The sequence below is a fragment of the Chinchilla lanigera genome, unplaced genomic scaffold, assembly GCF_000276665.1.
Source record: "Chinchilla lanigera isolate Chin_1 unplaced genomic scaffold, ChiLan1.0 scaffold00124, whole genome shotgun sequence".
Lineage (NCBI taxonomy): Eukaryota > Metazoa > Chordata > Mammalia > Rodentia > Chinchillidae > Chinchilla > Chinchilla lanigera.
The window spans coordinates 3,109,308-3,125,446 of record NW_004955525.1 but is presented as its reverse complement, the minus strand read 5'-3'; the positions used below and the strand labels follow the sequence as shown (position 1 = coordinate 3,125,446).

Sequence of the window (16,139 nt, the reverse complement as noted above, 5' to 3'; positions counted from 1 at the left end):
TTAGTTTTCATATTGGGCTTTAAGTTACTAAAAAAATCTTGAGTCATATTATGTTCTAATTTCCCTTTGGGTCCATTATAGAAAACAAATATACTGCATTTTCCAAAATTCAATACTTTATAGAATGTCTCCTAATGGGTTCTGAACATCTTGTATAAATATGCAAATATTTAACTTTTTACTTTAATTAAGATTTCACATATATTTCACTCTTTGGCTTGGAGATGAGAATGAACATACCATTATTTTTCTAACCTCATTCTTCTTTTATTGTTTGAATATGGATGTGATGAAATAGTATGATTTTGAGTTCTTAATCTGAAAATTACACTGCTTTTTTGGGGACTGGGAAAATAGTAGCTTGTGGAGGGTGTATATCTTAGTGCCATTTAATGGCTTTGGGAAGCTACAGACTTTCCCAAGTGAAGCTGGAATTCTCAACACGGTGAAGACCTGCTTATCAGATTTTAAAAACTTTATGTGAGGTAGGTAACTCAAACTTTTCTGTTCAATCACATAATAGTAATCAAGGTAGTGGTGCAAGCCTTGCTATGGAATTTTTCCAGTATACTGGCATCATACTGCCACCTGAAGACAAAATTGGCCCTGTTATACCCATCATCTTGATCTGAAATTTCTTACAATAAACACTGATTTTGTTCTGCTTTCTTAACAAACTTAAATGAACTCACATTTATTTCAAAGGTTTTGTACATTATGATGACATTTATCCCTCTTTCAAGGCAATAGATTCTGTAAAGTTTTACATTAGTTGAAAATAATAAAAATATAAATATAGAATGTTTAGTTATAAACTTGGATTACCTACCAGTCTGGTGTGTACAGACACTGGGGTCTTGAACATTGCTGCTGGATAGCTGCATTCAGACACACTGTAGGGATCAGAATTGCTGGAGGAACATTTGGAGATGGAATCACAGGCCACGAAGGTATTATCAAGGGGCAGTTCCTGGATGACATGGTGCTTCGAATTCAGGGGAGTTTCAGGCTGGATCTGGAAGGTTGGCTGTGGAGAGGCAGATTTGTAGTGCCGGGCCAAATCAGGACTATCAGGCTTGAAGGTAGTTGGTGTAGTACCCCAGTTGTACTTGCCCTTGTTTTGTTCTTCCAGCTCAAAGGGAAGGTCTAGTGTGATGCCATTTCCATCATTGCTTCTTCCATCTGTCTTTGTTTCTTCAATAGTGACAAAGTTAAGCAACAAGTTTTTGGGGGCATGCTTCTTCATTTTCCTCTTCTTTTTCTTCATCATTATCATCTGCCTATTTTCCGGGTTTGGAGTAACCCATTCAGAATTCTGTTTTGTTTTCTGAGTAGACTTAAGCTGTGGTGATTGACAACATCTTACTACAGCAGTAATGAAAATTACAAGGATGACAGTTATAGTGCCAGCAACAATAGCAACCATGATTTTAACATAGTCAATTTTGGGTGAAGATTCATCATCTGTCTCAGTATTTTGGGTCACTGGAGTTTCTATGCTTTTGTGCACCAATTCATGAATCAGCGTCATATTAGAAACTGACTCATTCACAAAGAGATTGACAATCACAACACTGAAAAGAGAATCAGGTTGTCCTAAGTCCTTAACTTTAACTACTAGTCTGTGTAAACCGAAGTCTGCAACAACACATTTCTCCTTCAGTGTGATATTGCCTGTTTTTTGATCAATTACAAAGAGTCCCTTTGTGTTTCCTCCTACAATACTGTAACGAAGCTCAGAATTCATGCCAGTGTCATTGTCAATGGCAACTACCTTGAAGACCACTGTTCCTGGATTAGTGGATGGTAGAACCAATTCATAGGAGTGGTTAGAAGGAGGGACAACAAAATCTGGTCTGTTGTCATTGATATCAACCACATTTATGGTAACTTTAGCAGTTGAAGAATGTGATACCCTACCACCATCCTCAGCCTTTACATAGAAAGTATATGATTCCTGTTTTTCCCTATCAAATGAAATGTTTGGCCTGATGACACCTGTCTGTGGATCAATGGTGAACTCATCACTCGTATCTGAAATGGAGAGCGTGACTGCAGAATTCTCTCCATAATCAGGATCAGTCACAGTAATTAGTCCCACTGTGCCATGCCTTGGAAGGTTTTCTGGAACATAAAAATTGTATTCATTGTGAGTAAAAATTGGGCTGTTATCATTCTGATCAAGAACAGTAACAAAAACAGTGGCATTGGTCATTAAGGGTGGTATCCCATTGTCTTTCGCTAGAACAGTGAAATAATATTTTTCCTGTTTTTCTCTGTCTAGTTTCTTCACTGCAGTCAGGATACCTGTACGTTGATCCAAGTTGAATTCTGATGGAGCATCCATACCCAGCAGGTAACTGACCTCAGCATTATGTCCACTATCTGCATCTGTTGCACTTATTTTGGTCAACTGGGTGCCTGGAGAGTTATTCTCAGGAACTGAAAGACTTATGACAGGCTGAGTGAAAAATGGAGCATTGTCATTTTCATCTTTCACTTTGATGAGGAGCATTGATGATTGATTCAAAGGGGGTTTGCCAGCATCTGCAGCAAGCAGTTTAATGGCATATTCTCTTGTGGATTCATAGTCAAGATACGCAGCAGTTTCAAGGAGGAACTGATTACTGAATACTGGTCTTAATCTGAAAGGAACTTCATGATCTGTGAAGCATGTCACCCTACCATTGTGCTCAGCATCCTTGTCAGTCACAGTTATTAGAGCAATTTTGGTATTGAGTGGAGCATTTTCTGAAAGAACTACAGTACCATTGGTTGGATTAATGATATATCTAATGTCAATTGATGGGACATTATCATTAACATCTGTAATATTCACCAGCACCATAGCTCTTGCAGGCATTGATCCACCATCACTTGCCAAAACAACTAATTTGTGGTTTGGTGCTTCTTCTCTATCCAGTGGTTCTTTGATTGTGATAAGCCCAGTGGTAGTATTAAGGAGAAATAATCTCTTAGCAATATTTGAGATTAGATTGCTGAAATAGAAATGAATCTTGGCATTTTCACCAATGTCAGCATCTGTGGCATGGAGCTGTGTCACTGAAGTACCTACAGGAGCATTTTCTGGTATACTAACTTCAACTTCTTGCTCCTTGAAGACAGGATGGTTGTCATTAGTATCAGAAACACTTACTTGTAAAATAGCAGTACTAGATCTTTGAGGAAAGCCACCATCTTCAACTTTTACTTTCATCACATAGGTATCCTTCTCTTCCCTATCTAACTCTCTTTGTACTATTAGTTGTGGCATTTTATCTCCTTCTGGTGTTTCAATGACGTCAAGTCCAAAAATATTTTGGCCCTGAAAAACAGAAAATGAAATATATTTTTCCATATGTTAATATGTATTAATTAAATTAAAATCAAAATTGATCAAAGATCAAACTATAAAATAGAAACATTAAACCTACTGGAAGATATTATAGGTAAAATACTTGATGACATAGGTGTAGGAAATGATTTTCTAAACAACCACAATTGCACAAGAAATAAAATTAAGAATTAACAGATGGAATTATATCAGAATAAAATTTTCTGTACAGCAGAATAATCAATCAGTAGACCAAAGAGACAACTATACAGAATGAGAAAAATATTTGCCAGCTACTTCAAGACAGTAGACTGAGGGCTGGGGATTTAGCTCAGCGGCAAAGCGCCTGCCTGGCAAGCGCAACGTCGTGAGTTCGGTTCCCGGTACCAGAGAAAAACCAAAACCAAAACAAAAACAAAAACAAAAACAAAAACACAGTAGACTGATATTCAGACTATACAAAAAATTTAAAACATTAAATCACTTAAAATTGAAGACCCAGTCAAGAAATGGGCAAGAGACATGAACAGAAACTCCTCAAAGGGAGAAATACAAATGGTTAACAAATACATAAAAAAAAAATTCAACATATCTGGCCATTATACAAATGCAAATTAGAACAATGCTAAGATTTGCTCTGACTCCATGTCTGGGGACTACATGAGATTGAGATTAAGGGCAGCAGACTAATTAATTTTGCAGAAGAAATTTCAAGGCACTCTAACGTTGAGGTGACTGAATGGCTACTGTTGGGGACTTTTGGCCAGGGTCATGATGAGAAACAATACAAAAAAACCCCAGCAAAATGACTTAAAATGTTTTAAGTTTGGACAAAATAGAAAGCTCCAGTAAAGTTGTGACCTGAAAAGATAAAACAAAGAAAAAATATTTCATCACTAAAACAAGTAACAAAAAACCCCAAGTATTTAAAAATGACAAGAGAAAAGATGACCTGAAGAAATCTTAAGAACAAACAGACATCTAGATTCTGCTGCTTCAGAGATACAAAGGTAATAGATTGCTTTAAAAAAAAAAATCCCAGAACATCATGTTCCAGAATGGCTGCAGCCTAAAAAAGTTGCTCCTCAAAATTTAGTTCATAGGCACTCAATCCCTACAGCCAAGAGAAAAGAAAGCTTTTTTACTGCTCCACCTGGTGGCAGACCTGAGACATGATCCATGTGGTGCTGTTTTTAGATGCATGCAGAATATAATATTTCTGGGATCAAAACGTCTTCCACCCAGAGTTTAGAAGAAGGCCTGGGGGATAGGCAGTGTGCCCCTTAGAGGGCAGTGTGGGAAGCTGTTAGTGTGAAGCCAAAGGTGCCATGGAAGACCCAGAAGTTTAGAAAATCCAAAAACATAGATCACCTGAGAAAAGCTGCAAGGAAGGAACAGAACCCTCACAACTTGCCACAGATTGGCAGGGATGCTAATAGTAAAATTGTGAGACTTAATGTTTACTCTGCTAGATTTAAACTTGCTTTGGTTCCATTTGTTTATATCCCTGTCCTTATATTGTTGAAGGGCCAGATGTGGTGGTGCACAGATGTAATCCTAGCACTCAGGAGGCTGAGAGAGGAGGATCATGAGTTCAAGGCCAGTCTGGGCAACAAAGTAAGTTAAAGGCCAGCAAGAAATGCACAGTGAGATCCATGCTTGTGCTATTATATTTTTTTATTTTAAATATAAAAGAATGAAAATACATTAGCAAACAAAAACATAAATAAAACACCACCCAAACAATAGAAACAATACAGAATTCCAGACAAGGTCATAAGAAAATAATGATCGTTGTTGTATTACATAATGTTATCTTCAAATTGGTTACTGAGTTAAATAAATATAGGCACATAAGATTGATAAAACAATTAAACATTAACTATTCCTTTCAATAAAGCAACAGAAATCACTAGTAGAACTCTCTCAGCTATTCTATGTACATATATTTTTATTTTCAATTATTTCTTTTTCTCTTTTCCCTCTTACCAGTTGTTCCTTTCCTTTGAGCAGTTTCTTTCCCATTCTTGTACTAGTGAGATCATATGGTATTTACACATGCCGGTCTGATTTATTTATTATTATATTTTTATTTTAAAAAGAAAAGGAGGAAAATATTAACAGACAGATAACCTTTTACAAAATAGCAGAAGAAGAGTACAGACAATACAGAGTTACAAACAAAGTATTAGGAAATTAACAATGCTTGTTGTATTACATATTGATATCTTCAAGGTGTTTCTCATGAAAAAAATTACAGACATGCAACATTGATCAATCAAGGACTCATTAACAGTTTCTTTCAGCAAAGAAATACAAGAAAGTAGAACAACTATATTAAATATCATGGATATACATACATACAAATTTCGTCTTTTTTCCCTTCTTTTTTCCCACATCCCAGTTGCCCTTTACCCTTGAGCGTTTCCCTAGCATTTCACAAGGTCTATCATACCTCCGAGTTTAAATTAACTCTTTCAGGTTTTACACTAGTGAGACAATGCGGTGCTTGCACATGCAGGTCTGATTTATTTCAATTATGAGTATGGTCTCTAGTTGTGACCATTTACCTATAAAAGCCTTGAGTTTATTTTTCTTTATACCTGAGCAATATTCCATTCTATAAAAGTACCATAATTTCTTATCCAATCTTTGGTGGATAGACATACTTGCTTCCACAATTTAGTAATTACAAATTGTGCTGCTATGAACATAGGTGCACATGTATCGCTGTGATATGATGTTTTCAGATCTTCTAGGAAAATACACAGAAGGAGAATACCTGGGTTGAATGGGACCTCTAGTTCTAGTTTTCTGAGGCATCTCCAAACCGATTTCCACAGTGGTTTCACCAGTCTGCATTCCCACCAGCAGTGGAGAAGGGTTCCTATTTCTCCACAACCGTGCCAGCATTTGTTATTGGTTGATTTCTTAATGATAGCCGTTCTTACTGGGGTAAGGTGGAATGTCAATGTTGTAATTTGCATTTCTTGAATGACTAATGAGTTTGAACATTTTCTCATGTATTGATTTGCCATTTGTATTGCCTTATCTGAGAAGTGTGTATTCATCTCAGCTGCCCATTTTTGGATTGGGTCTTTGAATTTGGAGGACTCATATTTTTAAAATCTTTATATGTTCTAGATAGAAGTCCTTTGTCTGAGGCACAGTCAGCTAAAATTTTTTCCAAGATTGTGCGTTTTCTTTTTACTCTGCTGGTGATTTCTTTAGATGTGCAGAAACTTTTCAGTAGGATGAGATCCCAGTTGTTGATTCTGTCAAGTGTTTCATGTGCAGTTTGGTTTTTGTTCATGAACTCTCTGCCTATCCCTATGTCTTCAAGGTTTTAACCTACTTTCTCTTCCAATAGATTTAGTGTTTCTGTTTTAATATTGAGATCTGTGAACCACTTCAACTTGAGTTTGGTGCTTGGTGATAGACCTGGGTCTATTTTCAGTCTTTGGCAGGTGAAAAGCCAATTTTTCCAGCACCATTTATTAAAGAGACTATCATTCTACCAGTGAGTTTGTTTGGTCCCTTTATCAAAGATTAGGTGGCTGAGTGTGTTTGTGGTTGTGGTTGTTTCTTCCACTCTGTTCCATTGATCCTCACGTCTGTTTTTTAGCCAGAACCAGGTTGATTTGATGACAGTAGCTTTGTAGAATAATTTCAGGTCAGGGATTGTGACTCCACCTGACTTGTCCTTGTTCCCAGGGTTGCTTTTGCTATTCTGGTCCCTTGTGATTCCAGATGAATTTAAGGAATAATTTCTAGAGATCTGTGAGGTATGGTAATGGTAGTTGAATGGGAATTGCATTGAATCTGTACAACAGTTTTGTGAGTATGGCTATTTTCACAGTGTTGATTCCTCCTATCCATGAGCAAGGAATATGTTTCCATTTACTGAAATCTTCAATCACTTTTTTTCAGAGAACTGTAGTTTCATTGAATTGATCTTTTCCTTCTTTTGTTAGATTGATTCCTAAGTATTTCAATTTCTTGGATGTTATTGTGAAAGTTATGGTTTCCTGAATTTCTCTCTCAGTGTGTTTGTTGTTTGTGTATAGAATGCTATCAATTTTTGGGCTTTGACCTTGTATCCAGCTACACTGCTGAATTTTTTGATTAATTCAAGGAGTCTTCTTGTGGAGTTTTTGGGGTCTTCCATGTAAAGTATCATGTCATCTGCAAATAGTGATAGTTTTACTTCTTCCTTTCCTATCCTTATTCCTTTTATTTCTCTCTCCTGTCTAATTGCTCTGGCTAGTGGTTCCAGAACTATATTGAACAGGAGTGGTGACAGAGGACATCCTTGTCTTGTTCTGATTTTAAAGTAATAGCTTTCAGTTTTTGTTCATTTAGAATAATGTTGGCTGTTGGATTGCCATAGATGGCTTTGATCGGGTTAAGGTAAAGACCATGTATTCCTATTTTCTGTAGAGTTTATATCATGAATGCATGTTGGACTTTGTCGAAAGCTTTTTCTGTGTCAGTTGAGATGATCATGTGGTTTTTGTCTTTGGCTCCATTGATATGGCATGTAACATTTATAAATTTGCAAATATTGAACCAACTCTGCATTCCTGGAATGAATCTGACTTGGTCTTGATGTATGATTTTCTTGATAATTTGCTGCAATCTATTTGCTAGTATCTTATTGAGTATCTTTGCATCTATATTCATTAGGGAGATTGGTCTGTAGTTCTCTTTCTTGTTTGGGTCTTTCTCTGGTTTTGGTATCAGTATAATGCTTGCCTACAGAAATGTGTTAGAGAGAATTGCTTCCTTTTCAATTTCTTTGAAGTGTTTGAGGAGTGTTGGTATTAAATCTTCTCTGAATTTCTTGTAAAATTCTGCTGTGAGTCCATCACAGCCTGAGCTTTTCTTTGTCAGTAGGTTTTTAATCATGTTTTTAATCTTATTAATTGATATTGGGTTTTTCAGGAATTTTATATCTTCTTGACTCAACCTTGGTAATTCGCATATATCTAGGAATCTGTCCATTTCTTCTGAGTTTTCTATCCTATGGGAGTAAAGATTTTCAAAGTAAGTGTTAATGATCTGAATTTCTGTGGTATCTGTAGTAATTTCATCCTTTTCATTCCTTATTGCATCAATCTGAGTTCTTTCCTTTCTTTTCTTGATAAGATTTGCTAGGGGTTTATGAATTTTACTTATTCTTTCAAAGACCAACACTTTGATTCATTTATTTTTTGGAGGGTGTTCTTTGTTTCAGTTGCATAAACTTCTGCCCTAATCTTTATATTCTCCTCCCTTCTTTGGGCTTTGGGCCTTACTTGTTCTTCTTTTACTAAAAGTTTAAGATGCAGCAATAGACTACTTAATGTTCTCTTTCTGTTGTCCTTATGTGTAAATTTACCGCTATAAATTTCCCTCTGAGGACTGCTTTCACTACATCCCACGGATTCCAGCAAGTTGTATTTACATTTTCAATTGTTTTTAGGTATTTTTTAATTACCTCTTTAATTTTTTCTGTGATGCATTGGTCATTCAGGAGATAGCTGTTTAATTTCCAAGTGTTTATTGAGGTTTTGGAGTTCCTTTAAGCGTTAATTTCCAATTTCATTGCACTGTGTTCAGATAATATTCACGGGATAATTTCATTTCTTTTGCATTTTTGAAGGTATGCTCTATGGGATAAGATGTGGTGTATTTTAGAGAAAGACCCATGTGCAGCTGAGAAAAATGTGTATTCTGAGATTGTGTGGTGGAGCACTGTGTATAAATCTATTAAGTCAATTTGTTCACAGGTTTGGTTCAGATTTGTTATTTCCTTGCTGATTTTTTGTCCACTTGACCTGTCTCTTTGTGTCACTGGGATGTTGGGTTCCCCAGTTACAATAGTGTTATTAATTATATGGGTTTTCATACCTGTTAAGATTTGTCTTATATAATTTGGAGCTCTGATATTTGGTGCGCACATGTTTATAATGGTTATCTCATCCTCTTACAGTTTTTCCCCTGACTAGTACATAGTGACCTTCTTTATCTCTTTTGATTGTTGTCAGTTTGAAGTTTATATTGTCTGCAAATAGAATAGCTGCACCTGCTTTTTCTGGGTTCTTATTGCATGCAGGATTGTTTTCCATCCTTTGTCTTTTAGTCAATGGATGTCCTTTTGAGTAAAATATGTTTCCTGTATACTGCATACTGTTGAATTTTGTTTTTTAATCCACTCTGCCAGTCTGTTTCTTTTGACTAGAGAGTTGAGGCCATTTACATTTTTAGTTATAACCGATATGTATGGATTTATCATTATCATGTTATTTATTTGCATTGGTGTCCTATTTTTTTCTATCTGTTTACTTGCTTGCTCTTCTTGATGTTTCATTTCTACTGTTCTTTTTGAAATTGTGGTCAGATATTTGTCTGTCGAGAATATCTTTTACTACTGTTTGTAATGCTGGCTTGGCACTCATGAAGTTCTTCAACTATTCTTTGTCATGGAAATATTTTATTTCTCCGTTGAATTTGAGGAATAGTTTGGCAGAATACATCAGTCTTGGTTGAAAGCTCTTCTGTCTCAGAACCTGTAATACTTTGCTCCAAGCTCTTCTCAATTGCATGGTTTTTGCTGAGAAGTCTGCCATGATTCTGATGGGCTTTCCTTTACAAGTAATCTGTTTCTTTACTCTAGCAGCTTTTAATATTCTGTTGTTTTGCTAAATATCTGGTAACTTGACTATTCTGTGTCTGGCTGTGGTTTTATTTTGGTTGTGGTTGGATGGAGTTCTATGTGCCTCATTTGGCTGTCTGTCAGGTTCTGTTTCCATACTTGGGAAATTTTCTGCTATTATATCTACAAATATTCTTTTCATGTCAGTTGTGTTGCCTCCTGCTGTTTCTTTGACTCCTATAAGTTGTGCATTATTCCTCTTTGCCTCATCTTGCAGCTGTTGAATTGACTTTTCTTGGATCCTTGTTGATTTTATGAGATCCTTTCTTTCATATTCACTAGCCGTTATGGTGTCTTCAAAGTCTGACATTCTATCTTCAGCTTCATTCAAGCGTTTTTTGGCCACTTTCATTGGAAGTTTTGTTTTCCTGGAGGTTGCTTTGAACCCAGTTGATGCATTCTAAGTCCTTTCTATAGTTTTCATTTAATGCTTCTATTTATTCCCTTTCTTCTTCTATTTTCTTATATGTTCCTTCCTCAGACTTTTTGAGCAGTTCTTTTATTATTATTGTCATTTCATTTTTAGCCTGAGAGATTATTTCTGATCTCATCTCTTCTATGGCCTCGTGGAGCTGTTTCTTTACTTCCACTGCAATCATTTCAGCTATTTCAGGCATATGTTTAACAAGTTCTTCTATGTCGATGTCTCTTGGACTTGTTCTGAGTGTGGTGAAGTTCTGGGATTGTGTTTTAGTCCTTTATTTTGTCATGTTTGTTACCAGATGCAGAAAGCTCAATTTCCCTCTTCAGGGCCTGCACAGCAAAGGCCACTAGTTTTCCTAGTTTTCCTGTTGATAAGCTTTGCCCCTCAGTGAATCCTGAGAAGCACTACTTAGTCTCGGGTTTTCTGGTAGTTGTTGATTTGCATCTAGTTTTCCCAGATCTCAGATGTGGGCATTGGTGTGAGCTAATGGTAGACCATGTGATCCAGCATCCCCTTGCAGTTCAGGGCACATGTACAGCCCAGACTCAGGTTGCACTGGTGTGACAATCCTGGTTCAGTGAACCTATGTCCCCAGGCAGTTCAGGGTAGGGGCAAAAACCAGACACAACCTGCATGGTGGACAGTTTGTGAACCACATGATTCTGTGTCTCTAGTCAGTTCAGGACACATACAGGAACCAGATGCAGGCCGTACAGATAGCATTCACAGACTGCCTGTGCCTGTGACTTCCCCCATGGGGTCCAGGCACAAGTAAAGCATGAACTTGAACTGCTGGACCAGCAGCTCTTGGAGCACTTGCTCACTCAGCACAGGGCATGTGCAGGGAGGGCCCACATGCGCACCCCAGTGAGAGCAGTCCCTGGGGCTTCTGAGTGAGAACCTCTTGTCTGATGCAGGTGCAGGGAGGGCAGAAACTCAGAATGTAATGACCACGGGTTCCTGGGTCACCTGCTCTGCCCCCAGGAAGTAGATGGGAAATACCTGGCTTTTTCTATGAGTTTCAGCTGGGAACTGTGTCAGTGAAAGTAAAGCATGGACTCGAACCGTGGGACCAGCAGCTCTTGGAGCACTCACTCATTCGACAAGGGCACATGCAGGGAGGGGCTGCCCACCCACCCCAGTGAGAGCAGTCCCTGTGACTTCTGAGTGAGTACGTCCTCTCTGCCATGGGTGTATGGAGGGCAGAGACTCAGACTGTAATCTATTTATTATTTATATTACTTATGAGTATAGACTGTAGTTGCATTAATTTACCAGGGAAAGTTTCAAGTTTATCTTTCTTTATATCTGAGAAATATTTCATTATGTAAAATTACCACATCTTTTTTATGCATTCCTGAGTTGATGGGCATTTGCATTGCTTCCACATTTTGGATACTATAAATTGAGCAGCTATAAACATGGGTGGACATATATTGCTGTGTTATGTTTGTAGTTCTTCTAGAAAAATACCCAAAAGGGAAATAGCTAGGTTGAATAGGACCTCTATCCTAGTTTATTGAGGAATCTCCAGATAGATCTCCACAGTGATTGCACCACTCTAAATTCCCACTAGAAGTAGAGAAGGATTCCTTTTTCCTAGTGGGCTCAATAGCATTTTTATGGGTTCATTTCTTGATGATAGCTATTCACTCTGCAGTGACATGAAATCTCAATGTTTTAATTTGCATTTCTTGAATGACTAATGATGTTGAACATTTTTCGTGTATTTATTTCTCATTTGTGTTTCTTTATCTGAGAAGTGTGTATTCTCAGATGCACATTTTTGGGTTAGGTCTTTGAATTAGGAGAGGGCTGATCTTTCTTAGTACTTCATGTGTTCTAGATTGAACTCCTTTGTCCAAGAGACAGTTAGCTTAAATTTTTTTCAGAATTTGTGGGTTTTCTTTTTACTCTGTTGGTGATTTCTTTGGATTTGCAAAAGCTTTTCAATAAGATGAGATTCCAGTTGTTGATTCTTTGAAGTATTTCCTGTGCATTTTGGGATTTGTTCATGAACTCTGCTTGCCCAGTATGTTCAAGATTTTTACCCACTTTCTAATCCAGCATATTTAGTGTTTCTGTTTTAATATTTAAATCTTGATCTATCTTGATTAAAGTTTGGTGCATGCTGAGAGATATGGGTCTAGATTCACTCTTCTGCATGTGGTGAGCCAGTTTTTTCAGCACCATTTATTAAAGACACTATCTTTCTTCCAGTGAAATTGGTTGGCCCCTTTGTCAAAAATAAGTTAGCTGAGTGTGTTTGTGCTTGTGGCTGCACCTTCCAATTTGTTCCATTGATCCTCAGGTCTGTTTCTTTTGCCAATACCTTGCTGATTTTATCACAGTGGTCTTGTAGTATAATTTCAAGTCAAGGATTGTGATGTCACATGACTTGTCTTTGTTGCCCATTATTGCTTTTCATATTCTGGGTCACTTCTGGCTGCTGATGAATTTTAGGATTATTTTCTGTAGATCTGTGAAGTATACTAATGCTATTTTAATTGGGATTGCATTGAATCTGTATAACAATTTGGGGAGTATATCCATTTTCACAATGTTCATTCTTCCAAACCATGAGCAAGGAATATTTTTCAATTTTCTGAAATCCTCTTTGATAGCATTTTCAAAGTACTGTAGTTTCCCATTTTAATGATCTTTCAATTCTTTTTAGATTGATCCCAAAGTATTTCAATTTTTTGGATGCAATTACGAAAGATATGGTTTCCATAATTTCTCTCTCACTGTGTTTGTTGCTTGTGTATAGAAATGCTATTGATTTTTGAATGTTGACTATGTATCCAGCTATGTTACTGAATTTGGTGATCTAGGAGTCTTTTGCTGTAGTTTTTCAGGTCTTCCCTGTAGAGTACCATGTCATTTGCAAATAATGGTAATTTCACTTCTTCCTTTCCTACCCTTTTTCCTTTTATATCTCACTTGTCTAACTGTTATGGATAATGTTTCCAGATGTATTTTGAATAGAAGTGATGACAGTGGGCATCCTTGTCTTGTTCCTCACTTTGAAGTGAAGGCTTGTTGCTTTTGTCCACTTACTATGATGGCTGTTTGTCATAAATGACTTTCATCAGATTTACCTCACTCTATTCACTTCCTCTATTCTTATTTTCTGTAGGGTTTTTATCATGAATGAGTTTTAGGCTTCTTCAAAAGGTTTTCTGCATCTAATGAGATGATCATGTGGTTTTCTTTCTTAGGTTCTGTTGATATGTTGTATTACATTATTTGATTTGCATATATTGAACCACACCTGCATCCCTGGGATGAATCCCACTTGGTCATGGTGTAAAATCTTCTTGATGATTTGCTGAATTCTGTTTGATAATATTTTGTTGAATATCTTTGCATCTATGTTCACTGAGGAGATTGGCCTGTGGTTTTCTCTCTTCATTGGGTCTTTCTCTGTTTTTGGTATCAGTATGTTACTCGCCTCTAGAAATGAGGTAAGGAGAATTGCTTTCTTTTCAAGTTCATGGAAGAGTTTGAGAATTGCAATTAAATCTTTTCTGAATGTCTTGTAGAATTCAGCTGAGAATCCATCAGGACCATGGCTTTTCTTTCTTGGTAGGGTTTTAATCACATTTTTCAGTTTCAGTAATTGATATTGGGTTATTTAGGGTTTTTAATTCTTCTTGAATAGACTTTGGTAATTAATACTTATCTAGGAATCTATCCATTTCTTCTGTGTTTTCCATATGATGAGAGTAAGATTTTCAAAGTGCATACAGAAGATCTTATGAATTTCTATAGGATCTGTAGTGATTTCATCCTTTTCATTCCTTTTTGCATGAATTTCAGTTTTTGTTTCCTTTTCTGATGAAGTTTGCAAGGGGTGTATCAATTTTACTTATTCTTTCAAAGAACCAACTCTGTGACTTATTAATTTTTTGTGGCTTTTTTTTTTTGTCTCAATGGCATTAATTTCTGCCCTGACCTTTATAATTTTTCCCTTCTTTGGGCTTTGGGCCTGACTTGTCCTTCTTTTTCTAAAAGTTTCAGGTACAACATTAGGGTATGTATTTATTTTCATTCTGTTTTCCTCATATGTGTGTTCAGCACTCTAAACTTCCCTCTGAGGACTGCTTTCAGTGTACCCCACAGATTCCAGTAAGTTGTATTTATATTTTCATTTGTTTGTGGATGTTGTTCAATTTTATCTTTGATTTCATCTTTGACCCATTGCTTTTTATTTAACATCCATGTATTTGTGGAGTTTTTGTGCTTCCTTTTGTCATTAATTTCCAATTTAATAGGACTATGGTCAGATAGTATACGTGGGAGAATTTCAATTCCTTTGCATTTAGTTAAGCATGTTCTATGGGCTAGTGTGTGGTCTATTTTAGAGAACCTCCCATGTGCAGATGAGAAGAATGTATATTCTGATACTGTGGGGTGAAACACTCTGTAAAGATCTACTTAGTCCACTTGTGAACAAATTTTATTCAGTTCTGTTATTTCTTTGCTTAGTTTTTGTCCAGGTGACCTATCTGTTTTTGTCAGTGAGGTGTTAAGGTCCCCCATTACAATTTTGTTACTAGTTATTGTTTGGTTTTTCATGTCTATTATTCTTTGTCTTACATAATTGGGTGCCCCCATATTGAGTGCGTACATATTTGTGGTTGTTATTGCTTCCTATGGGAATTTTCTCCTAACAAGTATGTAGTGATCTTCTTTGTTTCTTTTGATTATTCTTGGTTTGAAGTTTGCACTGTCTGCAATCAGAATAGCTATTCCTGCTTTTTTTCTGGGTTCCTATTGCATGTGGAATTGTTTTCCAGCTTTGACTTTCAGTCTATGAATTTCCTTTTGAGTTAAATGTGTTTCTTGTACATAGCATACGTTCACATCTTTTTCTTGATCCACTCTGCCAGTCTGCTTGTTTTGATTGGTGAATTGAGGCTGTTTACATTAACAGCTATAACTGCTATATGTTGGTGTGCCTTTGTCATGTTATTTATTTGCTGTTGGTTTCCTATTTTTACTCTCTGTTTAATTGCTTTCTCTGCTAGGTGATTACTTTATATTGTTTTCCTTCCTATTGTGGTCATTTTATCTATTTCTAGAATATGTTTTAGCAGTCTTAGTAGGGTTGGTTTGGCACTCATGAAGTTCTTCAATTGTTCTTTGTTGTGAAAGTATTTTATTTCTCTATTAAACTTTAAGGGTAGTTTTGCAGAATACAACAGACTGGCTTCAAAGGTGTTTTATTTTAGGACTCAGAATACTTCACTCCAGGCTCGTTTTGATTTGATGGTTTGTATTAGAAATCTTCTGTGATTCTGATGGACTTTCCTTTATAGGTGATCTGTTTTCTGTTCTCTAACAGCTTTTAGTATTCTTTCCCTTTGCTGGATTTTTGGGATCTTTATTGTTATATATATGGGTGTATTTTTATTTTATTTATGGCTTGTTGGAGTTCTATATTCCTTAGTTACCTTTATGATAGATTCTGTTTCTATACTTGGGATATTTTCTGCTATGACTTCTACAAATAGCTTTTTTATGACATTTGTTTTGTTGGTGCCTATCAGTCTTACATTGTTTCTCTTTGCATCCTCTTGCAGCTGTTGAATTATTATTTCCTGTTTCCTTGTAATTTTTAAGAGATCTTTTCTTTCATGATCGATTGCTGCAATGCTGTCATCAAGATCTGAAAGTCT

The 16,139-nt window shown here is 36.5% G+C and overlaps 1 protein-coding gene across 1 annotated transcript in view; it reads right to left on the bottom strand.

Moving 5' to 3' along the window:
* The window catches only part of Pcdh11x (protocadherin 11 X-linked), a 937,510-nt gene that overhangs the window by 794,283 nt on the left and 127,088 nt on the right, over window positions 1–16,139 (bottom strand). Inside the window, exon 3 of the mRNA XM_013507344.1 lies at window positions 830–3,325. Within this exon, the coding sequence (XP_013362798.1) occupies window positions 830–3,325 (2,496 nt within the window). The remainder of the gene's footprint in view (window positions 1–829; window positions 3,326–16,139) is intronic.